Source organism: Sus scrofa, chromosome 15, assembly GCF_000003025.6.
Source record: "Sus scrofa isolate TJ Tabasco breed Duroc chromosome 15, Sscrofa11.1, whole genome shotgun sequence".
Classification (NCBI taxonomy): domain Eukaryota; kingdom Metazoa; phylum Chordata; class Mammalia; order Artiodactyla; family Suidae; genus Sus; species Sus scrofa.
Window position 1 is genome coordinate 106,641,535 of NC_010457.5, and position 24,677 is coordinate 106,666,211.

General features: G+C 37.4%; 1 protein-coding gene across 7 annotated transcripts in view; it reads left to right on the top strand.

The window, feature by feature from the left end:
• NBEAL1 (neurobeachin like 1) overlaps window positions 1-24,677 on the top strand; it is a 170,684-nt gene that overhangs the window by 125,533 nt on the left and 20,474 nt on the right. For all 7 annotated transcript variants that reach the window (XM_021075105.1, XM_021075106.1, XM_021075109.1 and 4 more), the window contains 8 exons: window positions 1,803-1,898; window positions 2,567-2,691; window positions 4,824-4,964; window positions 8,069-8,199; window positions 9,985-10,094; window positions 14,274-14,391; window positions 16,976-17,073; window positions 20,038-20,154. In XM_021075105.1, coding sequence (XP_020930764.1) covers window positions 1,803-1,898; window positions 2,567-2,691; window positions 4,824-4,964; window positions 8,069-8,199; window positions 9,985-10,094; window positions 14,274-14,391; window positions 16,976-17,073; window positions 20,038-20,154 — 936 coding nt within the window. The remainder of the gene's footprint in view (window positions 1-1,802; window positions 1,899-2,566; window positions 2,692-4,823; window positions 4,965-8,068; window positions 8,200-9,984; window positions 10,095-14,273; window positions 14,392-16,975; window positions 17,074-20,037; window positions 20,155-24,677) is intronic.

Genomic DNA, 24,677 nt, shown 5'->3' on the forward strand with positions numbered 1-24,677 from the left:
CCCTTACACATAACAGTGCCTTGTCCTTCAGCTCCCATGTCATTCAGTTCATGGGCATATCTTATAAATTTTTTCTTAATAATAAAAGTAATTCATGCACAAGAAAAAAAAGGGAAAATACTAAAGACTCCATGGAAAAAAGGCTAAAAAATTTTTCACCAATCCTTCTTTCTGCCAAAGTTAGCGAAGTTATATTCCAACATCTCTTGAATCTGTACTGCCAAAATCCAAGGAAAGCCCATTGTTTTTTGCTTTCCAGGGTTGTTAGTAGGCTCCTACTAAGGTAGGGCCTCTGCTACCGACTCTTGCCTTCCTACTACTTATACATTAATCTTAATCTTAAATGTTGCTCTTGTTCAGTAGCCACCAGCAATTCTTTCCTATTTTTTATGGAATAAGCTTTATTTAATATAGTAAATTTCCAGAGTTCCCATTGTGGCTCAGTGGTTAATGAACCCGACTAGTATCCATGAGGATGTGGGTTTGATCCCTGGCTTCACTCAGTGGGTTAAGGATCCGGCGTTGCTGTGAGCTGTGGTGTAGGTTGCAGACATGACTCAGATCCTACGTTTCTGTGGCTGTGGTGTAGGCCAGCAGCTGCACCTCTGATTTGACCCCCTAACCTGGGGACCTCTATATGCTGTAGGTGAGGCCCTAAAAAGACAAAAGAAAAAAATGCATTTCCTGTTTTCTGTAGAATAAACTTTATTCATTAAAGTACTGACCCCTCAATTTGGCACTCAAGTACAATAATAATTGGGCTTTTTATAAAATCTGCATACATAGATTCATTTCTTACCATTTTCCATAACATGTCCTTTGCTTAAGGCACACAGTAAACTTAAAGGTGAATGTTAATATGTTAGCAAAATGCTTAAGCATACACACACTGTGTAGGCTAACTAGTTAGGCTGCATACAGTAAGGTGATTAAAAGAAAATAATGACTATGTCTTTAGAAAATTTTTATATCTATTGTAGAAAAATCCCATCTACCTTTGCTCTATAAAGGTAGTTCTCTGAGCATAGTTAGTATAATGTTTATTTAAAATTTGTAGATCATTTTAGTACCTTAAGATATTGATTTTTCAGTATGTACACTTATTAAAATTTAACTTATGACAAAATTTTCAAATTTGGACAGTCTTTCCAGAATTAAATTTTTTTAAAGATACTCAAATAAAATATCTTTTAATTGAAGATCTTAGTTCTTATAGAAGACCTTTTAGATTGTAGTATAAGATTTCTGTTGAACTTTTTTTTTCCCCTTTGGCCACACCTGTGGCATATGGAAGTTTCCAGGTCACCCTGGTCAGGGATCAAATCTGAGCTGTGACCTACGCCGCTGCTGTGGCAACACAGGATATGGGATCAAACCTGTGTTTCAGAGGTGACCCAAGTCACTGCAGACACAATGCCAGATCCTTAAGCCACTGCACCACAGCGGAAACTCCTCTTTTCCTTTTCTAGAGACCAATTAATTTTTTTTTTTTTTTTTTGCTATACCTGCAGCATGCAGAAGGGATCAAACCTGAGCCATAGCAGTAACCCAAGCCACAACAGTAGCATTGCTGAGTCCTTAACTGCTAGGCTACCGAGGAACTCACTCCTCCAGAGACCAGTTTTTGAAAGGAAGTGAATTTAAGAAAAGTATATTGTTAAATCTTGTTAAAACTCCATTCTTTTTATCAGAAAGATGATAGAGAAAATGGAAACAAAAGATTATGTTAGTACTGTCTGTAATAGTTACTGATTTCTGAGAGATATAGATTAATTTTTTTTTTCTTTTTTGGTTCTATCTAGAAATGGGTGAACAGAGAGATATCAAATTTTGACTACCTCATTCAATTAAATACAATGGCAGGACGAACCTATAATGACCTTGCACAGTATCCTGTGGTGAGTTTTATATAAATCTTGTAAATATGGAATTACCTTTGTTTTATTAATACACAGAAATATATGCACATAATAGCTTTTATTTTAAGAAAGATACAAAAATTGTTTTTACCATTCTGTATATTTTCTACCCTGCTGTTTTCAAGAAGTATATAAACAGGAAGAGTATTTCAAAAATAAAAATCTTGGTGTTCCCGTCGTGGCGCAGTGGTTAACGAATCCGACTAGGAACCATGAGGTTTCGGGTTCGGTCCCTGCCCTTGCTCAGTGGGTTAAGGATCTGGCGTTGCCGTGAGCTGTGGTGTAGGTTGCAGACGCGGCTCAGATCCCACGTTGCTGTGGCTCTGGCGTAGGCTGGTGGCTACAGCTCCGATTCAACCCCTAGCCTGGGAACCTCCATATGCCGCGAGAACGGCCCAAAGAAATAGCAAAAAGACAAAAAAAAAAAAAAAAAAAAATTTTCTTTCACTTCATTGAAAATATTCCTGTGGAATTATGGGAAATAATGCTTCTAGTTATTGAACTAAAGATGAGTAAACATTTCCAACAGGGAAAAATATTCTTACAGACTTTCTCTTTTTGTCTTTAGTTAAGCATTTGATATTAGATATGGAGTTAGTGGCTTCTCTAGGAAGGAATGACTAAAGTGTAAACTGTGGTTCTTTTAGTTCCCCTGGATTTTACAAGATTATACTTCAGAAGAGTTGGATCTTAATAACCCATCTGTATTTCGAGATCTATCCAAACCAATTGGGGTGGTCAATGATAAAAATGCCAAAGCCATGCGAGAAAAGTAAGTGTCTTTTATCTCCTTTGAAAGATACTCATAACTCGTTTAAATTTGTATTGATTTCTTCTGTGGCCATCAAGTGTTGCTTTTTAAAATACACAGCTACTTTTGATAATCAGAGTCAGATAATTCCTTCACTAAGTTTTCTTGAAAATATATCAGTTGTCCTTGAAATAACTATAGTTAGTGTTTTCCTTTCTTTGCTAAATTTAAATTGATGTTGAGAATTCCTTTTCACTTTGTATTAAGTATGTACTAAAGGGTAATAGGTTCTTGGAATTTTTCTCCGCAGGTATTTTAAACTTAAAAACCTTCAAACATGTAAAAATGTCCATCCAATATATCATTTAGGTAGATATAAAATTAGTAATATGAAGCTATTGTTCACCAAAAATGTGACTAAAGAGCAGTGAAATGGAACTCTAGGAAGTGACATTTGGGAGTTCCCATTGTGGTTCAGTGGGTTAAGGACCTAGCTAGTATCCATGAGGATGCAGATTCTATCCCCTGGCCTCACTCAGTGGATTAAGGATCCAGTGTTGCCACAAGCTGCAGCATAGGGTCACAGATGAGACTCAGGTCTGGTGTTGCTGTGGCTGTAATGTAGACCGGCAGCTGCACCTCTGATTTGACCCCTAGCCTGGAAACTTCTATATGTCACAGGTGCAACCCTAAAAAAAATTTAAAAAGTGAAATTTGAATGAGGACAAGAAAATATTTATAGTTCTATATATTTATGATCCACTATGTAAACATCTCACAATTTTTTTTAATCCAAAGCAAGCTGCTGACAGGAAAAGGATAATCTATTTAATTTCTCTTTTTCTCCATGTGAACTCATGGATGGATGACTTGTCAGTTATGACTTCTAACAATAAAGACAAAGAGCAGCTTTGCAAACAGACTTAGTTGTAGTTTTATTTGAGGGTATGGTTCATTATTCTTTCTTTTTTTTTTTCAAATCTTCCGCAGGACTTTCTGCAGTGTTTAACATTGAGTTTACTAATGAAATTTTGCTGTGTATACAAGACCTCACTGCCATTAGTCTAAGCATTAACACTGTCCCACAGGAAGTATTTATTATATAAGTAACTTATTTTATTGATAACTAAAGGTACAGGTTTTAAATTTTAATAATATTTTTTGTGTGTAAGTACAAATGACTGTGATCTGAAAGCTTGTTTTATTCTCCTGAATATTTATGATTTCTCTGTAAAAGGAAATTGACCTCATCTTGATGAACCAATTAGCATTTTGGTTTAAAAATTTCATTGTTTATTGATTCCAAAAAACCATTCATTTTTATTTAGATTTTATACCCACTAATTCAGATGTCACCATTCAAAATAGTTACAGTATTAGTGATAGTGCTTGCAGAATTATTATATGTATCCTTTGCTCATAATCTCATTTAGGGCTTCTGTCTACCATCTCCGTCTTCCTTTACCTTTGTTAGACATTCATCTTCACAATTCCTGACTAACCCTCTGTATTTTTTTCCCATTACCTTGGTCACAAAAGGATGTGTAATTATCACGTTGCTTATAATAGCAGAAAAATAAAAGCAACCTAAGTTATCTAAAAGTAAGAAACAGTTAAATTGTTGTATATCTGTACACATGTACATCTGCTTGGTATAAATACCATGTATATATTTAAAATAGACTATGCGGTCATTTCGAAAGACATTAATCGGAAGTTGTTAAATGAAAAAATAAATTGTGGACAATATATTACGCATAGCATTTTATATTAAAATATACTTTCATGTTAAATTTTACATTAATTCATAATTAAGGACTGACAGAAATTTGCCAAAATATTGATGTTAATTATCTCTGGGAAGTATAATTGATTTTAGATTTATTCATTTTTGGTTCTCATGGTTTCTAGTTTATCTCTAGTGAACATGTATTATTATGCAAAAGTCTTCCAAAACCCAGTATTAGTGCTATTTTATTGTTCAGAAAATTAATAATTTTTTTCATTTATTGGTATGATGATATAAATATGTAGATAATGAAACATATTAATAAGGGCCTCTTTAAAACTGTTTTCAGCAATACAGTACAAGCATATGTCCCCCTAAATTAATTTTACTACTGTGGTTATAAAACTTTAGTTTCCTTTTTTAGGTATGAAAATTTTGAGGATCCTATGGGAACTATTGATAAGTTTCATTATGGTACTCACTATTCAAATTCTGCTGGAGTTATGCATTATCTTATTCGTACAGAACCATTCACCACCCTCCATATCCAGCTTCAAAGTGGAAGGTAAGTTTTGGGTAAATAAGCTATTTTATTAAGACTATATCATATTGTTGAAGACACTTTTTCTTCATGTCATGTACTGTGTAACATGGCCTTATTTTTTTTTAATTCTCCTCTGTTAGGTTTTGATTTATATCATAGCCCCTAGATAAAAGCAGCCAAAGTAGTTTAAGAATGGGTCACTCAAACTGACTTAAACAAATGACTTTTAAGGTGAATTCCCTTTTACAGTTATCTAGTGTACTTTTGTGATTTTTAACTGGGCTTAGGAACCTGTAGAGAAGAGGTAGAACTGATTTAGCTTGTGATCCAAGACATCTACCAGAAATTACTAACCAATCCCTATGTAATTCGCCTAAAAAAATTTATTAATCAAGAGAAATAAAAATAGGGAGGATCAGAGTTCCCGCTGTGGAACAGTGGGTTAAGAATTCACCTGCAGCAGCTCAGGTTGCTGTGGAGGTGTGGGTTCAATCTCTGGCCTGGCACAATGGGTTAAGAATCCTGCATTGCTACATCTGTGGCATAGGATGTAGCAGTGGCTCAGATTCAGTCCCTGACCCTGGAAACTTCCATATGCCGCAGATGTGGCCATCAAAAAAAAAAAAAAAAAAAAAAAAAAAAGAGGTTTGAGGGCCCTTACATTATTTGTAGCAGCTCAAACAGGTCTGTGATGCCATTATATTGTCATATTACTTGTCAGTGTTATACCTTACCTAAGTTTCACATTTTCCTACTGATCCTAAAGAAAAACATATCCAAGAATCCTTCATTCTCCATGTATCCTCCAGGTAACTATCTGCTTATTCACATTTTATCTCCATGTTGCTTTATTCTTTAACATTATCATTTTGCCTTTTCTACCCCAAGAACTATGTAAACATTACCTATTTTACTCTCTTTCTGTGTACCTTTTCTCTCTCAGAATTAGTTTGTGTTCCTCATTCCTGTCTTGAGTACAGTAAGCCTTGGCTTTCAAGAAGAAACTTTGTTCCCAAGATCACTATATCGCCACGTGTTATGTTTACCATGGTAGCAAGTAGTTTTCCTTCCTGGATGGTGTATAACTGGGTCTTTTCAGCTTTTAATGATTTTATGAATAAATGATTTTTTAATAAAGCTTCAAAAATAGATTGTGCTTCAGAGGACACCATCAAGAAAGTAAAAAGACAATCCATTCAGTGGGAGACTATATTTGCAAATTCTAGATCTGAGGAGGGACTTGTATGTAGAATATATAAAGCATCCTTATGATGCAATAATAAAAAGACAAATGACCCCATTAAAAACTGGACAAAGGATCTAAATGGACGTTTCTCCATCTAGGTTACAGATGCCCAATAAATACATGAAAAAAAGGTGACCAACACCATTAGCCATCAGGGAAATTCAAATCAAAACCAAATTGAGGTATCCCTTTATACCCAAAGGAGGGCTATGATAAAAAGGACAGATAATACCTTCTGTTGATGAGTATGTCAAGACATTGGAACAGTTATGTACTGCCAGTGGGGATGTAAAATGATGCGGTCTCTGTGTAAGACAGTCTGGTAGTTCTTCAAAAGTCCTTCAAAAGGCTAAACATAGAATTATGTATGGCCCAGCAATTCCCTTCCTAGATATATACCCAAAATAATTGAATACAAGCAAAAACTTGTACACAAATGTACTTAACAACATTATTTATAATAGCCAAAGTATGGAAACAATTCAGATGTCTATCAACTGATATATGCTATACTTATGCAGTGGAGTATTATTTGGCTGTAAGCTAATAAAAGGAATAAAACGTGATACATGTTACCAGATGGATGAACCTTGAAAGCAGTATACTGAATGGAATGAACCGGACACAAAATGCCACATACTGTATGATATACCTGGAATGTCCAAAATAGGCCAGTCCAGGGGTGGAAGTAGGGTAAAGGAGAGTGACTGCTGTTAAATACAGGGTTTCTTTTGGAGTCATGAAAATGTTCTAAAACTGATTGTGGTGGCTGCACAGTTCGGAATATACTGAAAAGCATTGAATCGTTCACTTAAAAGAGCAAATTATATGTTTGTAAGCTGTCCTCTGCCACCGAAACAAAAGATTCTGCCATTAAAGTGGTATCTCTCCTTGAATTTGAATAAACCATTATTAGACTTTATTGGTGACCTAATCATGGACTATAATTCAATTCAGAGTTCTGCTAAGTTCAGCTCTGCGTCAAACCAAGATTGGTAGGTGTAAAAAAAGATGACTCAATAGTCATCAGTTGTCACTTCGGAAATTGTCATTTATGGAATAAATCCCAAAAAGCAATATCAAAAGAGATGAGGTAGAATGGTTTATGATAAGCAAAAGCATAATAAATTGCAGTATGACCATGTAAGCTTCTCTCAACTACCATAAGCCATGATAGAACTTGAAAATAAAGTTAGAATAAGATAATAGTGTATGCAAGTAAAGCATAAAAACTTTAGCCACAGAACTGTTTCTCTAACTCACCCTCTGGTTTTTAGAAGAGTTTGTAAAGGTATTTATATATTGAGGATTAAACCAGCAGCAATTTCTATAGAAGTGAACTATGTACATAAATACTATAATACTTGGAGTGGTTTAAACTCTAATTTTAAAATATCCAAATAAGATTTATTTACTTTCTGTAATAAATTTTACCCTACAATAATTATGCCATTTTCGTCTATTTTATGTAAGATAATAATTAAAATGTAGTTTTTAGGGAGTTCCCATTGTGGCACAGTGGAAATGAATCAGAGTAGTATCTATGAGGATACGGATTCGATCCCTGACCTCCCTCGGTAGGTCAGGGATCTGGTGTTGCCGTAAGCTGTGGTGTAGGTGGCAAACGTGGCTCGGATCCTGAGTTACTGTGAGTGAGGCATAGTCTGGCAGCTATACTAAAGGTGTGGCCCTAAAAAGCAAAAAAAAGGTAGTATTTAGTTCCTGATAACAAAATAAGAGAAAATTGTTTTTAGACATCAAAGAGAAAGAATAAATAAAGAGAAATTAATCATGACGAATCCTGAAGAAAGTTTAAAGGTTTCTTTTAGCCTGTTGGTGGTTTCATTAATCACTGTGCTCTTGCAATCTCCACATGCAGGTTTGACTGTGCAGATCGACAGTTCCATTCCATCCCTGCCACCTGGCAGGCTCTCATGGACAATCCATATGATGTGAAGGAACTTATTCCTGAATTCTTCTATTTCCCAGAGTTTTTGGAAAATCAAAATAGTAAGAAACAGAAGATTAAAAATTTGACTCAACAAGTCCCAATGAAAGATGCTGGAAAATGCCTTTCTGGACACTTTTACGATGTCCTATAGATTAAGATTCATTCTGTCTGTGTATTATTCAGTGACAGGGCTTAACTGATATCCAGGTACTAGCATTACCTTCTAGGGAAGTGCTACAGTGAACTAAGGTAAATGAGTCAAATTTGAACTGGTAAGAGAATTTATCAGAGTATAGTGTTTACTAGAGAAGCAAAAATGGCTATATGCTATTTCAGCCACACAGTTATGTGGGTTAAAAGCGTTTGAATTAGATGATAGTTTATACTAGGGGTCAACAAACTATTGATTCATGGTCCAAATCTGTGGGCAAACGCATGTTTTATAAATTTTATTGGAATACAACCAGCCAATTAATTGACATGGTTATGGCTGCTCTCACAGTGTAATGGCACATTTGAAGTTGCAGCAGAGACCATGGTGCTCAGAAACCAAAAATATTTATTCTTTGACCCTTTGTAGAAGTGTGTTGACTCTTTTTAGAGCAGAAGATAAGAGGCAAATTGAAAATAATGACTGGGTATGTTACCACAGTATTTGAAAAACCATACTATGTTTTTGAAGAAAAGAATCATAGAGTGAAATACAGTCTTTTAAAATGTCCTAATTATTTTTCTATGAGGTAGTTTTAGATTTATATTAGGCACCATTAAGGAAATTGGCAAGGTTGTCGCTACTGGTGTTCTTTAGGGAAATTCCAGTTCAAAGGGCCTTACCAACTTCTTTGTCCTCCGCTAGCATGTATTACTGTTTGACCCTTTGCTTGTTCAGTAGAATTATTTGTCAGGCTGGTGAGAGTGAGAGCATTCACAGGGCTTCATGACCTTTGATCATGCACTCTGGGACAAGCCATTGGAGGCAAAGCCTTTGATTCTCAGAGAAAGGCAGTTGGAATTGGTCACTTTCAGAAAATCAAGTGGAACTATTGACTAAGTCTGGGCCTATATAAATATATTGTTCTTGCATAAGACAAAATTAAGTGAGTTAAAGTATAGGTTACACCAAAACCTTTAAAGAGCTATATTTCATGGGAGTTCCCATCATGGCTCAGTGGTAACGAATCCCACTAGTATCCATGGGGATGCTGGTTTGATCCCTGGCCTGGGTCAGTGGGTTAAGGATCTGGCATTGCTGTGAGCTGTGGTGTAGGTCACCGACACAGCTTGGATCTTGCATTGCTGTGGCTGTAGCGTATAGGCCAGCAGCTATAGCTCTGATTGAAAGCATAGCCTGGTAACTTCCATAGGCCACGGGTACCGCCCTAAAAAGACCAAAAACAACAAACAAACAAAAAACTGTATTTCGTGAATTAACCTAAAGATAAATTAGGTTACTATGGTTAATTATATTAATTAGGGACTATGTTAACTATTTTTAATGTAAGAAGAATGCTTGTTATTGCATTTTTTTCAGATTAAGTTTTGCTCATAATTATTGTTTCCCTCGTTTTCCTCAGCAAAAAATAAATCTGATTTATCTTCTAATAACTAATTTTAAACTATTTTCATTTACCTTTTCAATCAGCTGACAAAATGCATTCTAATAAATAAGAATTATTTTGTTGAGTAAATTCAGATAAAGAAGGGAACTTGATTCTCAGCTTTCACTCTTAATAAAACAAGAAAAAGAGCCTTCAGTTTTGCTAAGAAATGTATCCTTTTATTTGTTTTACTTGATTTACTTAAATCCAAAATGATTTGATACATTTATATTTTATATGTCCTAGAATTTAACTTGGGTCGTCTACAAGTTTCAAAAGAAGTAGTAAATGATGTCATTCTCCCCAAATGGGCTAAGTCAGCTGAAGATTTCATCTATAAACATAGGAAAGCTCTGGTAAGATTTTTGTGTTCAGTTATTAGACAAGTTTATAAGATAAAGATACATGTTTTCCAGAGGATGATGGAATAAAATACATCTATTCTTTTTTTAGATTAATTTGCAATCTATTATATAGGCTGTTTTAGGAAGTATAGTAATTTATTTTGAGGTTACAAATCTTCTGATACAGCGAGAACGTAGTTGTACAGTCCCATGGATATACAGCAAAAAAATTTCAGTTGTAAAAGATATCTGCCTATTGTATATGAAACTATTCCAGTCACCAAACTAGATTATTTTGATGTTTCACAGTTTCCACCCTTGTTTCGAATCTAATAAGGATAACTACACTTTGTTTTCTTTAAAGGATTTCACTAAGCTTTCAATAAGACAGCTACATAAATCCTAAATTCTGCTTTAAAATATTACTAGTTTTTAGCTAAATTTCCATTTTGGAGTTCAAAAGCTAATGAGAGTTAGTTTAATGTCACTATTGTGTTATGATCTTGCAGATAATGTGTTTTTCCCCTACAGGAGCCCACTTAGCTTTTTTTTCCTTTCTTTCTTTTTTTTTTTTTTTTTTTTTTTTAAGGGCCACACCTGTGGCATATGGAGGTTCCCAGTCTAGGGGTCAAATCGGAGCTGCAGCTGCCAGCCAAAGCCACAGCAGTGCAGGCTCCAAGCCTCATCTGTGACCTACACCACAGCTCACGGCAACCCAGATCCTTAACCCACTGAGCCAGGCCAGGGATCAAACTCCTGTCTTCATGGATACTAGTCAGGTTCATTACTGCTGAGCCACGATGGGAACTCCTTCGCTTTCTATCTAGGCTGAAATGTTGCAGATTCTGAAACTAAATAGGCCAATACTTGGAAACATTCCTTGTCATTAGTATATAGTTTGTCAAATTTATGAAATTCAGGATTAGATTATAATATTTGTAAGCAGTAATCCTATGCATGAATAAAGAATTGGGGAAAAAAATAAAACAACTCTAAAAAATAATCTTACTTTGTAACTAGCCAGTAACTTCTCAGATGCTTTCCTCTATATTATTTATGACATTAAGTAGGGATCCAAGATTTTAGAGAGACACACTCCTTATTAATAAGATGTTAGGAGTTTCTGTTTCATTTGCGTATTGCTGTGTAACAAACTATCCCAAAACTTAGTGGCCTAAAACTATAGCCACTTTGGAGTTCCTTTGTGGCTCAGCAGGTTAAGGATCTGGAGTTGTCACTGCTATGACACAAGTTTGATACCTGGCCCGGAAATTTCTGCATGCCTAGGGTGCAGCCAAAGGGGAAAACAAAACTATAACCATTTTATTATTTCTCACCCTTATGTGAGTTGACTGGTCTTAGTTGAACAGTTCTAGCGATCTTGCTTAAGGTTCTCACAGCCTTGCAGTCAGATGGCAGCTGAGGTTGGAGTCTCATTCAGAGACTGCATTGAGACACTGGGATGCTAACTTTTCTCCCTCTCCCTGTAGTCTCAGAAGATCTCCTTTTCACGAGGTATCTCTAGCAGAGTAGCCAGACTTCTTACATGGCAGCCTAGGACTCCCCTCGGATGCAAAAGTGGAAGCTTCTACACTTTCTTAAGGCTTAAAGCTGCAAACTGTCGCTGTCACTTCTGCCGTCTTGTACTGGTTAAGCTGTAACAGGATCAGTGCAGATCCAAGAGGAAAGAAAGTAAACTCCATTTCTCAATAGTGGGAATGAGAAAGAATTTGCAAATATCTTTAATCCACAGCACAGTCTGCCCTGTAGCCACAGAGTGTTTAAATTCCTTCTACATGCCAAATGTACATACTTTTCACGACCTTCCTAAAATCTTATCTCATAAAGGCAGGAATTTGCAAACTTTTTCTGTAAAGGACCAGATAGTAAATATTTTTGTTAGCTATAAGCTTAGTCTGTGTTGAAATTCTGCCATTGTAGTGCAAAAGAAAATGGGGTATGGCTGTGTGCTGCTAAGAAATCTGGCTGCTAGTGAGTTTTGGCCTACAAGCCAGTAGTTTGTTGATCCCTGCATAAGGACATGAGGTCTGAAGTCCAGAATCTTATTAGTCATCTAAATCAAATCCAAGTGTGGATGAAACTTCTCCAGTGTGTCTCTTAGATCTGAAGACTGTCAAGAGACAAGTTATCTGCCTCTGCCCCCCACCCCACCCCACGTAACAGTAGTGTAACGAGGACATAGGAGCTATTACAGACACTTCTGTTCAGAAGGGAAAGGGAAGCTAAGGCACCTAGTGTCTTGTTTATAACTATTCAGAATTCCAGGAGGCACAGGCCCTCAGTTCCTTTATTAGGGCCCATTGCTATTCTGAGAGTGGTTCTCCATGGCTCTTTTTATTCTACCCTTGGGCTCTTGGCTTCCCACTTGGAGTCATTCTTTTCCATAAAAACTAAAACAAAAAACATCGTTTACAAGAGTGTCTTTGTCAGCCTCTTTCCTAAACATAGTAAGTTGGAAGCCAAAAGTCTCTTATTTTCTGAACAGTTTCTGCACTTTCAGTCCGAACTAATGCAATTTCTTTTTTTTTGTTGTTGTTGTTGTTGTTGTCTTTTTGACATTTCTCGGGCCGCTCTCACGGCATATGGAGGTTCCCAGGCTAGAGGTCGAATCGGAGCTGTAGCCACCGGCCTACGCCAGAGCCACAGCAATGCAGGATCCAAGCCGTGTCTGCAACCTACACCACAGCTCACGGCAACGCTGGATCGTTAACCCACTGAGCGAGGGCAGGGACCGAACCCTCAACCTCATGGTTCCTAGTCGGATTCGTTAACCACTGCGCCACGACGGGGACTCCAGAACTAATGCAATTTCTTTAAAATGTTAGCGGTTTCTTATGCATCATCTCTAATAGGCAAAAATCATTCTGCATTACCTCACAAGACAATCCCTTATCTCCTCTGGGCTGAGTGGGAGGCAGCTCTAGGAAAATGCCCTTAAGGTTCTTAAGATGCTCTGCTTTCTAGTTGAGTGGGTCTGTGACACACAACCTTAAATTTTTGAGATCTCAACAGATTGGTTTATAGCCACACTCTTAATCTAAACTTTTGCCTGAGGCCATATTTTACTGGTAACTTTCTGACTTGAGCCTTAACTTAGACTGTTTCTCACTTTGAGACTCTGCTTTCTAGTGATCCTGGAAATGGGAGATAATTTTCAAACCTAGCATGACCCAGCTCCTTTATATTTTTTTAACATTATGCTTAAAACCCACACATTTCATTTTTAACACCATCCTGCTCCTCCCACACATGATCACAGGCAGCTAAAAAAAGCCAATTAGCACTTAAAAACATTTTGCCTGGAAATCGCTATCCCCATACCCAAGAGTTCATTAAGTACCTTTTCTTTCTTTTTTTTTTTGGTTTTTTTAGGGCCACACCAGTGGCAAATGGAGGTTCTCAGGCTAGGGATCAAATCAGAGGTATAGATGCCAGCCTACGCTACATCTACAGCAACACAGGATCCGAGCTGTGTCTGCAACCTTCACCACAGCTCACAGCAATGCCAGATCCTTAACCCACTGAGCAAGGCCAGGGATCGAACCCACAACCTTATGGTTGCTGGTCGGATTCATAAACCACTGCGCCACGACAGGAGCTTCCTCATTAACTTTTTTTGTTGTTCAGAAGTTCCTCCTGTGGTTCAGCAGTAATGAACCTGACTAGTTAGTGTCCACGAGGACACGGGTTCAATCCCTGGCCCCGCTCAGCGAGTTAAGAACCCGGCATTGCCATGAGCTGTGGTGTAGGTTGCAGATGTGGCTTGGATCTGGCATTGCTATGGCTGTGGCATAGGCTGGCAGCTGCAGCTCAGATTTGACCCTTAGCCTGGGAACTTCCATATGCTGTGGGTGTGGCCCTAAAAAAAAAAAAATGTTGTTCATATTTGGAGAATAGTTGTTACTTTCTTCAGCCATTGGTTAGGAGATGTGTATGTCGTAAATATTACTAAATATGATATCTACATTATGCTAGATAGAATATAGTCAGTCTATGTAGTAGATATTGAATTAACTTTTAACATGATTTTGAGATAATTTTATTTACAATGGTAAGATTTATATTTATATGTACAAGTGCTTGAAATGCTCTTACTTTTTTAAGGGACCCTTCTTTGCATTGTAGTTGAAGGTATATCTATAATAATTATTATATTTGTTCTTTTTCTAGGAGTCTGAATATGTTTCTGCTCATCTTCACGAATGGATAGATCTGATTTTTGGCTATAAACAGAGGGGGCCAGCTGCAGTGGAGGCACTCAATGTTTTCTATTACTGTAGTTATGAAGGTATAAGCCTATATACTTTTACATGATGTGGATAGAAAATATTTAATATGTGTTTAAACAGGCATTTTGGACATAACTATTTAACACAAGAAAGATATTTTAAAAATAGGTTTAGAGAGTTCCTGTCATGGCTCAGCAGTAACAAACCTGACTAATATCCATGAGAATGTGGGTTCGATCCTTGGCCTTGCTCAATATGTTAAGGATCCAGCGTTGCCAAGTGCTATGGTGTAGCTTGCAGATGTGGCTTGGATCTGGCATTGTGGTGGCTGTGGCTGTGGAATAGGCTGGCAGCTGCAACTCCGATTTGACCCTTAGCCTGGGGACTTCCATGTGCTGCAGGTGTGGCCCTAAAAAAAAAAAATAGATATAGTGATCTTTTCTATTTGAAAGACTGATGCTTAAAAAAAAAAAAAAAAAAAAAAAAGCAGGTAAGCATTTATATGCAAATCTAATTATAAATGTAAATTCTTGGTTGCATAAAAGATTTTGATTTCTAGCCATATGTGTCTTGTTCTGTCAGGTCTTACATTAGATATCAATATAAAAATGTTAGCAGGCTTTAAAGAAGACATTTTAAAAATTACAAATAATAAATTCTTCTAATGATAATATGACATTTAAAAAATTTTTTATTATATTTGATTTACAATGTTCTGTCCATTTCTGCTGTACAGAAAAGTGACCATGTCATAATATGACATTATTTTAATGTTTAGCTCAGGATCAAGAACGCTTTCTGAAGGTTTTGAAAGGCCTAAGAAGGAGTTGTTTTCTAATCCTTCCATAGAGCTAGTAATTGTAAACATTATGAATAGTGTCAAGTTATGTGAATTTGAGCAGAGCCTATGTGACCTTTGGTAACTAGACAAGGATGTTTTTACCTTGCTGTATTCATTTGATAATAGTTTTGTAGGAGGGCGGTATAACATGGTGATTAGAAGCATGGACTTTTTTTTTGTTGTTGTTCTCTTTTTAGGGCCATACCTGAGACATATGGAAGTTCCCCAGGCGAGGGGTTGAATTGGAGGTGCAGCTGCTGACCTGTACTACAGCCATAGCAACACCAGATCCAAGCTGCATCTGTCACCTCTACCACAGCTCATGGCGTTGCCAAATCCTTGAACCCACTGAACAAGGCCAGGAATTGAACCTGCATCCTCACGGATATTAGTCAGATTCTTAACCCACTGAGCCACTATGGGAACTCCCAGGAACATAGGTTTTGAAAGCAGAGTTTACCTAGTTTGGCCAGTTACTAGCCATGAAACAATCCCTATTAAGTATAGCTGGGTATAATCAGTTAGCCAGAATATTACCTTTCCCAGCTTTTGTTAAATAAACTAATGTATAGCAGTATAGTTGTGTAATTATTAGACTTGTTTCAGCTTGATTACTGTGAAGAAAGCAGTCAGGTAGGTGTACTATGAGTATAGTGTGTATTTTTCCAAGAGAAAATTTTATAGACTGCCAGTTAACTTTTAAAATATTTTAGCACTGGAGTTCCCGTTGTGGTATAGCGGAAACAAATCTGACTAGTATCCTGAGGATGCAGGTTTGATCCCTGGCCTTGTTCAGTGGGTTCAAGGATTTGGCGACGCCACGAGCTGTGGTGGAGGTGATCCCGGGCCTTGCCCAGTGGGTTGGGGATCTGGCGATGCCGTGAGCTGTGGTGTAGGTTGCAGACGTGGCTTGGATCTGGTGTTGCTGTGGCTGTGGTGCAGACCAGCAGCTGCAGCTCTGATTTAACCCCTAGCCTGGGAACTTCCGTTATGCCACAGGTGTGTTAAAAAGCCAAAAAAAAAAAAAAAAAAAAATTATCTCTAAGTAGTGGGTGGAATTTATTTTTAGGCATTTAATATCTGAAGATTCACTGAGTTTTAAAAGTTACCTCTTTACTGGAGTTCCTGTCGTGGCTCAGTGGTTAATGAATCCGACTAGGAACCATGAGGTTGCGGGTTCGATCCCTGGCCTCGCTCAGTGGTTAAGGATCTAACATTGCTGTGAGCTGTGGTGTAGGTCGCAGATGCAGCTCGGATCTGGTGTTGCTGTGGCTCTGGTGTAAGCCAGCAGCTACAGCTCCAATTCAGCCCCTAGCCTGGGAACCTCCATATACCACAGGAGCAGCCCTGGAAAAAACAAAAAGACCAAAAAAAAAAAAAAAGTTTTCTCTTTACAGTGTTTTTATAAATTGATGAATGGGGAGTTCTCGTCATGGCGCAGCAAAAACAAATCCGACTAGGAACCATGAAGTTTCCAGTTTGATCCCTAGCCTTGCTCAGTGGTTAAGGATCCGGCGTTGCCGTGAGCTGTGGTGTAGGTCGCAGATGTGGCTCGGATCTGGTGTTGCTGTGGCTGTGGTGTAGGCCGGTGGCTACAGCTCCGATTGGACTCCTAGCCTGGGAAGCTCCATATGCCCCGGGTGCAGCCCTAAAAAGACAAAAAGAAAGACAAAAACAAAATTGATGAATGGAGTAATATTTTGTTGAAAATATACATGTCACTGATATGTTAATATACTAGGCACTATATGGCTTGCTGATTTGTTTTCACTCAATAGTAAATTGACTTCTCTTGGTTTTAGGAGCTGTAGATCTGGATGCCTTAACAGATGAGAAGGAAAGAAAGGCCTTAGAAGGGATGATTAATAATTTTGGGCAAACACCTTGCCAACTGTTAAAGGTAAAACATAAAATTTATTGACTCCAGCCTTTCCAACCAGGGCCTGGCAAAATGTCTCCTGCAAAGAAGGTGGCCAGGACTAGTCTGCCATCAGCAAAGTGGCGACCGTAAAAGAATATAATCAGCATTCACAAGTGCATCCATGGAGTGGGTTTTAAAAAACATGCCCTTCAGACACTCAAAGAAATCCAGAAATTTGCCTTGAATGTCTAGAATTTAATTGCCTAAGACTATTGCTGCCAGTATTTTCAAGGATTTTAATGATTTAAATCCTTACTTCAGAATTATTTAGAATTTGGAAAAAATTATACTGTCACTTAAAAGCAAAATAGATTTAAATGATTATTCCCATTTTGAAATAACAAAAGATTACAGTCAAAATGCATATATACAGTCAATTACTCCTAAATCACAGAGGATTTATATTTACTCAGAAAGCCGATCACCTTTATTTTGTTGTAAATCAAAGTATAGATATTACTGTATTTCTTTCCCATCCTAGTATCTGAAGTTAAATTACTGTCTTCCTCATTGCATGCAGCTTTGAATTCATGGAAGTTAATCCAATATTAGTTTGCAAAGATATCTTGATCTTTGTTAGTATAGGAGTTTAGAAGTGAGGAATACATAATAATATACTGTTTATTAAGTCTATACTTCCCTATGTAAGAACTATGCTAGATGATTTTCTTAACCCTCACAGTAAATATTCAATTAGCCTTATTTTTTAGATGATGAAGCCACACTTCATAGAAACTAATTCCTAGCCTGCAACATCTTTGAGAAATCAAATGCTTTTTCCAACCTGACGCAACTAAGATGTAACTGCAGCAGGATTTGGGTGCATGATCATCCAGCTCCAGAGCCTTTTACCATGCCATGTTTCCTCTGAATTAATAGCCATTAGTCAGCTCCCTTGTTGAACTTGTAGATCATTTTTCCATGTTCTTATAGACTGTTATTTATATCCTAACTATATCGCTTTCCACCTTAGTTAGTTGTATATTTATCCATTTGCCTTACTATATTGTAAATATGTTAAAGGCAACAGCCTTAATCATTTTTATCTTTCTTGCATATAGTTTGTATGCAGTAAGTATCTGTGGAATTGAAATCTCCACAGCTGCAACAGCAACAGTATATCTAAACCCTGGCTTAGAGATATACTTGTTAATTCAGTTATCAGACTAAGCTTTCTAATTGTTACTATTCCATTTGTAACAGTTTTTTTTTTTTTTTGAAGTTTCCAACATTGATTTTGATAGAATATTCATATATGAAGTCAATGTTTTATTTCTTACCTGCAAATAGTCAGAAAGCAAAAGTTACAGAATAAAACAGACTCTTTCATTGGACTTTAAAATAGCCTATGATATTTTTGCTACAAGCTTTTTTTTCTTTTTTTTTTCTTTTTTTTACATAGCGATAATTAGTTTTTATCATTAAAAAATGGCACAGGAGTTCCCATCATGGCGCAGCGGAAACAAATCCAACTAGGAACATGAGGTTGCAGGTTTGATCCCTGGCCTCTCTGGTTTAGGATCCAGCGTTGCTGTCAACTGTGGTGTAGGTCACAGCGTTGCTGTCAACTGTGGTGTAGGTCACAGACGTGGCTCGGATCCCGCATTGCTGTGGCTATGGTGTAGGCCAGCAGCTACAGTTCTGATTAGACCTCTAGCCTGGGAATCTCCATATGCCATGGGTGCGGCCCTAAAAAGACCAAAAAAAAAAAAGGCACAAAAATCAGCTTTTGACTGATTGGTTTTTTTTTTTACCATACCCATGGCACGTGGAAGTTCCTGGACCTGGGATCAAATCCAGGCCACAGCAGTGCCAACACTGGATCCTTAACCTATGATGTCACCAGGGAATTCCAAGCCTTTTATTTAAAATAAAGTGAATAATACTCATCTGGATAATTGAGAGCTAAATATTGAAGTAATTTCCCATAATCTAAAATTTTGCACTGGAAATAGGAGAATTCTCTGTAGATAGAATTCTGTTTTGCATTTTAATTAGGACATTAGAATGTTAATTTATAATTTTCTTATTTAAAAAGGCAATACTATCCTTTGTCTCTGATGTTAACGTTAAGGAGTAATTTATTTGAAAGAAGTACAGCAATAACAGAATTTGATTCTGATAGTATTGACATTTAGATATTATTTCAGGAATTAAAGTTTCACCTGTGTTATAAATTTTGACTTTTGAATAATGCATTTAATTACCAAACATTTGTTGCATATCTACCATGTTTAAGATAACTTTTTTTATTACTCAATGAATTTATTACATTTATAGTTGTGCAGTGATCATCATAATCCAATTTTATAGAATTTCCATCCCACACCCCCAGCACATCCCCCCACCCTCCAAACTGTCTCCTTTGGAAATCATAAATTTTTCAAAGTCTGTGAGTCAATATTGTTCTGCAAAGAAGTTCATTTTGTCCTTTTTTCAGATTCCACGTGTCAGTGATAGCATTTGATGTTGGTGTCTCTAAGATAACTTTTTTATATGTTGAAAACCCGAAAATGAATTAGATTTGGTTTTTGACTTTGTTTCCTAATGTCTAGTTGGTAAAGACCAAAACTAATTATAGTTTTGCATATAATTGAGCATAGAGCATATAGTTGCATATAGTTGAGCATAGAAAGAAATAGTCCTAAATAAAATACTAAATATAGTAATGTGCTGAGGAAAATAACAAAAGAGAATAATTAATTTTGACTTAGAAATTCAGGACAGATATCAGTAAGAAAACTTTAAGCTAGAAGGAGCGTTTGTCTAGAAATGAAAAGTGTAGGAACTCTGTTGAGGGCACAGTCTGAGCAAAAACCCTGGAGTTGTGAGCAGTGCATGTGTGTAACCCATTGTAGCTAGAGTCTGATATGTATGAAGGAATATAATGAGAGATGTTTTAATGTAGTTACGGAGTTATTTTTTCTTAAAAATTTTTTGAAGGAACCACACCCTTCCAGATTGTCAGCAGAAGAAGCAGTGCAGAAGCAGACCAAAACAGACACCTCAACCCTAAACCTATTTCAACACCTCCCTGAACTCAAGTCGTTTTTTATAGAGGTAATATCTAACTTGATGATGTCAAAGAATTTGCTCTGTGAATTTTATACACCTCAGTGTTTCTTTTATTCTTTAATGGGAGAAGTAAATAATACTTGTGTAATATGTTCTTAGATTTTAAAAACAACCTTACTGCAAACTTTTGTTTGCTGCTGAACAACGTTTCTCTTGGCTTGCTTTCTTCTAACTCACATTTTCCTGAAAGAAACATAAGAAGGAAGAATAAATAATTTGATTTAAACTGCTTTTTTGAGTCAGTTGAGATGATATGTAGAGAAAGTCTAACATAACTTTTAAATACATCTGCTCATATATAAGATACGGCCCAGTAAGTCAGATTGTTAATTGTCAATATCAGAAGGAATAGTGAAGGAAAGCAAGATAGATAGCTAATGCTGTTACTTATTGAAAGAGTACCTCCAGGGAGTTCCCGTTGTGGCACAGCGGAAATGAATCTGGATAGTATCCATGAGGATGCGGTTTTGATCCCTGGCCTCGCTCAGTGTGTCAGGGATCCTGTGTTGCTCAGATCCCGTTTTGCTGTGGATGAGGCACAGGTCAGCAGCTATAGCTTCCATTTGACCCCTACCCTGGGAACTTCCATATGCTGTGGGTGCAGCCCTAAAACGCAAAAAAGAAAGAGAAAGAAAAGAAAAGAAAAGAGTACCTCCATATTCAGATGTTTAAATATTGAATTACAGTTGATCCTTAAACAATGCAGGTTTGAACAGTGTGAGTTCATTTTTACATGAATTTTTTTTGGGGGGTAGTAAATAATTCAGTACTACATAATATGTGGTTGGTTAAATTTGTGGTTACAGAACTGCAGATATGGCAAAATGCAGATACAAAGGGTTGACTATGTATTATGCCCAGATTTTCACTGCATGGAAGGTTGGCATTTCTAACCTTGAGTTGTTCAAGGGTTTGCTGTACTTTTTTTTTTTTTTTTTTTTTGATTTTTAGGGCTGCACCCATAGCGCACAGAAGTTCCCAGGCCAGGGATCAAATTGGAGGTGCAGCTGCCAGCCACAACCATAGCCACAGCAATGCCAGATCTGAGCTGCATCTGTGACCCATGCCATAGCCCACTGAGCAAGGCCAGGGTTCGAACCCATGTCCTCAGAGTACTAGTCTGGTTTGTTATTGCTAAGCCACAATGGGAGCCCCAGGGGAAAGCTGTACTTGAATAGTTCAGAATATGAATATGAAATACATTCATACCTATAAGTTTGGTTATGGCAGATAATATTAATTTTATTAGAAGAAAAATGATAAAAAGTTATTATGAATGCACTGGCAATGTACATAGAACAAGCAGTAATTCTCATGCAATGCAACATAGGTTGGTAAATGTTTCCTTAAAGAGCCAGGTAGTAAACATTTTGAACTTTGTAGATATTAGGTAGGTATATATATAACCACTTAAAATATAACCATTAAAAAAATATAAAAACCATTTTTAATTTACAGCCTACAAAACAGGTGGTAAACTAAATTTGTCCCACAAGTCTAGTGTATCAAACCCTGTATTGAGCATCATCATGATGTATTTCCTAGGTACAGTGTCTTGGGACAAGGTTATAGAATTTTTTGATTTTTGCTTTTTAGGGCCGTACCCACAGCATATGGAAATTCCCAGGCTAGAGGTTGAATCTGAGCTACAGCTGCTGGCCTATACACCACAGCCACAGCAACGCAGGATCCAAGCTGCATCTGCAGCCTACACCACAGCTCACCACAATGCTGGATCCTTAACCCACTGAGTGAGGCCAGGGGTAGAACCTGTAACCTCATGGTTCCCAGTCAGATTCTTTTCCACTGTGCCACAACAGGAACTCAAGAATTTTTTGATAATTTGGTATAAAAAATTTTTAGGAAGTTTATGAGAATTACGCCTTTATACTGAACTTTACTCGAATGAACAGTGTTGTAGTAAACTCCACAGTATTTTAATGTAAATGTTTGTGTGTGTTTGTGAAAGCACATCAAAAATAATCTTTGTAACCCTTTTCACATTTATTCATGTTTATTGACTAGTTATATAATGTTTAGCAATACAAGCTTGACAAAATTGGTTGTTTTCCAAAAGTATCTTAAGTCAGTTGCCTGGAACTCTGACCACATGGAAACAGTAGTTAGAAATGGTGGAGTTCCTTGCAACAAAACAAAGGGTGGGGAAAGAAAAAATGTAATGTATACATGTAAGGATAACTTGATCCCCTTGCTATACAGTGGGAAAATTAAAAAAAAAAAAAAAAGTGATGGAGTTCCCACTGTGGCACAATGAGTTAAGAATCCACCTACAGGGACTCAGGTCTCTGTGGAGGTGTGGATTTGCTTCCTGGCCTAGGAAGTTCCATATGTCACTGGTGCAGCCTTAAAAAAAAGAAAAAGGAGGAGTTCCCGTTGTGGCTCAGTGGTTAACGAATCCAACTAGGAACCATGAGGTTGCAGGTTCAATCCCTGGCCTCACTCAGTGGGCTAAGGATCCAGCATTGCCGTGAGCTGTGGTGTGGGTTGCAGACGTGGCTCGGATCCCACATTGCTGTGGCTCTGGCATAGGCCTGCTGCTACAGCTCCGATTGGACCCCTAGCCTGGGAACCTCCATATGCTGTGGGTGCAGCCCTAGAAAAGACAAAAAAAAAAAAGGAAATAGAAGTGATGACTAATTCCCAGGATGTGCTCTTGGTCCTCGAGGCTTGGTGATTTGCTTGAAGGACTTGCAGGATTCAACATATAGTTGTATTCACAGCTAAGCTTTGTTGCAGTGAAAGGATGTAAAGCAACATCAGCAGAGCACATGGGGTGAAGTCTGGGGGGGTGCAGGCACAAGTATCAAAGAGTCCTGTCCCAGTGGAGTCACACAGGACATGGCTTGATGAAATGCGACAACATGTTTTTGTTTCCCGGGAAAGCTCATTATAGACTTAGCACCCAAGGTGATTACTGGGGGCTGGTCACAGAAGTACCCTCTGCCTAGCACAAGCCAAAATTCTAGACCTCCAGAAGAAAAGCAAGGTTTTCTGCATAAAAGCAGATGTTCAGACTCTTGTTGGCACAAATAAGATAGTCATGAGCCACATGTATCATTGAAGCCAGATTTTATATCAGTGTAAGGAGGCTTTTGCCTGACAAATTCCTAAAGGCCAGCCAACAGCCAGCCTTGCAAGCAGGCCTTTCTAAGGAGAGCAATTTCAGTCCTGCTGTGTTAACTCTTTACTACACATAGGGCAACCCACAAAATCCTATTAGACCCCTAAACTGATGGACATGCAATACCGTATTTATTATAAAACTATTTTCACCTTGTCTAATCATTTGTAGCATTGTTTTTATTGGACATTATATTCTAAGTTCTATCTGCTGGGGCAGTGACTTGTGTCCTCTTGGTACCCACCAAGTCATAGGGTACCTTTCCCCAGCGCCAGTGTCTAGAGCAGGATAAAGAACACAATAAGATGTCCTTGTGTATGAGTAACTTGTTAATCCCCTTTCTTCATCATACGAGAAGGTATTTCCCATTCATTCATATGGAAAGAGAAGGCCTCTCTTAGGCCTCTTCCTAGGTGTTAAAACGGGAAAGAAAATTGACATCTGACATAGCCATGAAAGCAAGGGCTTAGTAAGTGGATTTCTTCAGATACTATTTCCATTCATACTTAAATGTAAGTCATTCTTCTCTTGATTAATTCACAGCATGAAAAGATAAGCTGTAATATGAATATAATTCATTATTTACCTCATGGAAAGCTCTTAGAAAACACCTGGCACATAGTATGTACTCAATAATGTTAGGTTATAATTTACCTAATAAATGTTAGGTGTAATTTATGAACTGTTGTCACATCAAGAAACTTACTTCAGGAGTTCCCATCATGGCGCAGTGGTTAATGAATCCGACTAGGAACCATGAGATTGCGGGTTCGATCCCTGGCCTTGCTCAATGGGTTAAGGATCCAGCGTTGCCATGAGCTGTGGTGTAGGTTGCAGACTCAGCTTGGATCCTGCATTGCTGTGGCTGTGGCATAGGCCGGCGGCTACATTTCTGATTTAGACCCCTAGCCTGGGAACCTCTACATGCTGCAGGAAGTGGCCCTAGAAAAGGCAAAAAGACCAAAAAAAAAAAAAAAAAGAAAAAAGAAAGAAAGAAAAAGGAAGAAACTTACTTCAAGTCATACTTCTCTTTCACGTTGTAGTAAGATATTAGTAGATGTTTTCTGAGGGCTACCTTTATGTTCTGGTCCTTTGTTGTGGCTTCTGGAAGAGCCTAAGGTAATGGAATAGATCTGTTCTTTGAAAGTTGAACTGCCAAAGGAAAATTTTATAAAATAGAACCAGTTTTCCCATTTCACTTATTTGAGAAATGTTCTTATGTGGTCTGTATTTTCTACTTTATGTTCATGTCATTGTGATCAGGGAAAAGAAGGATTTTTAAATCACTGGATGTTTTAAATGTTTTATGCTTCTTGAAATCTACATCTTTGTTTAACAGCAGAGTAGTGGAATACAAGAAGGTGAT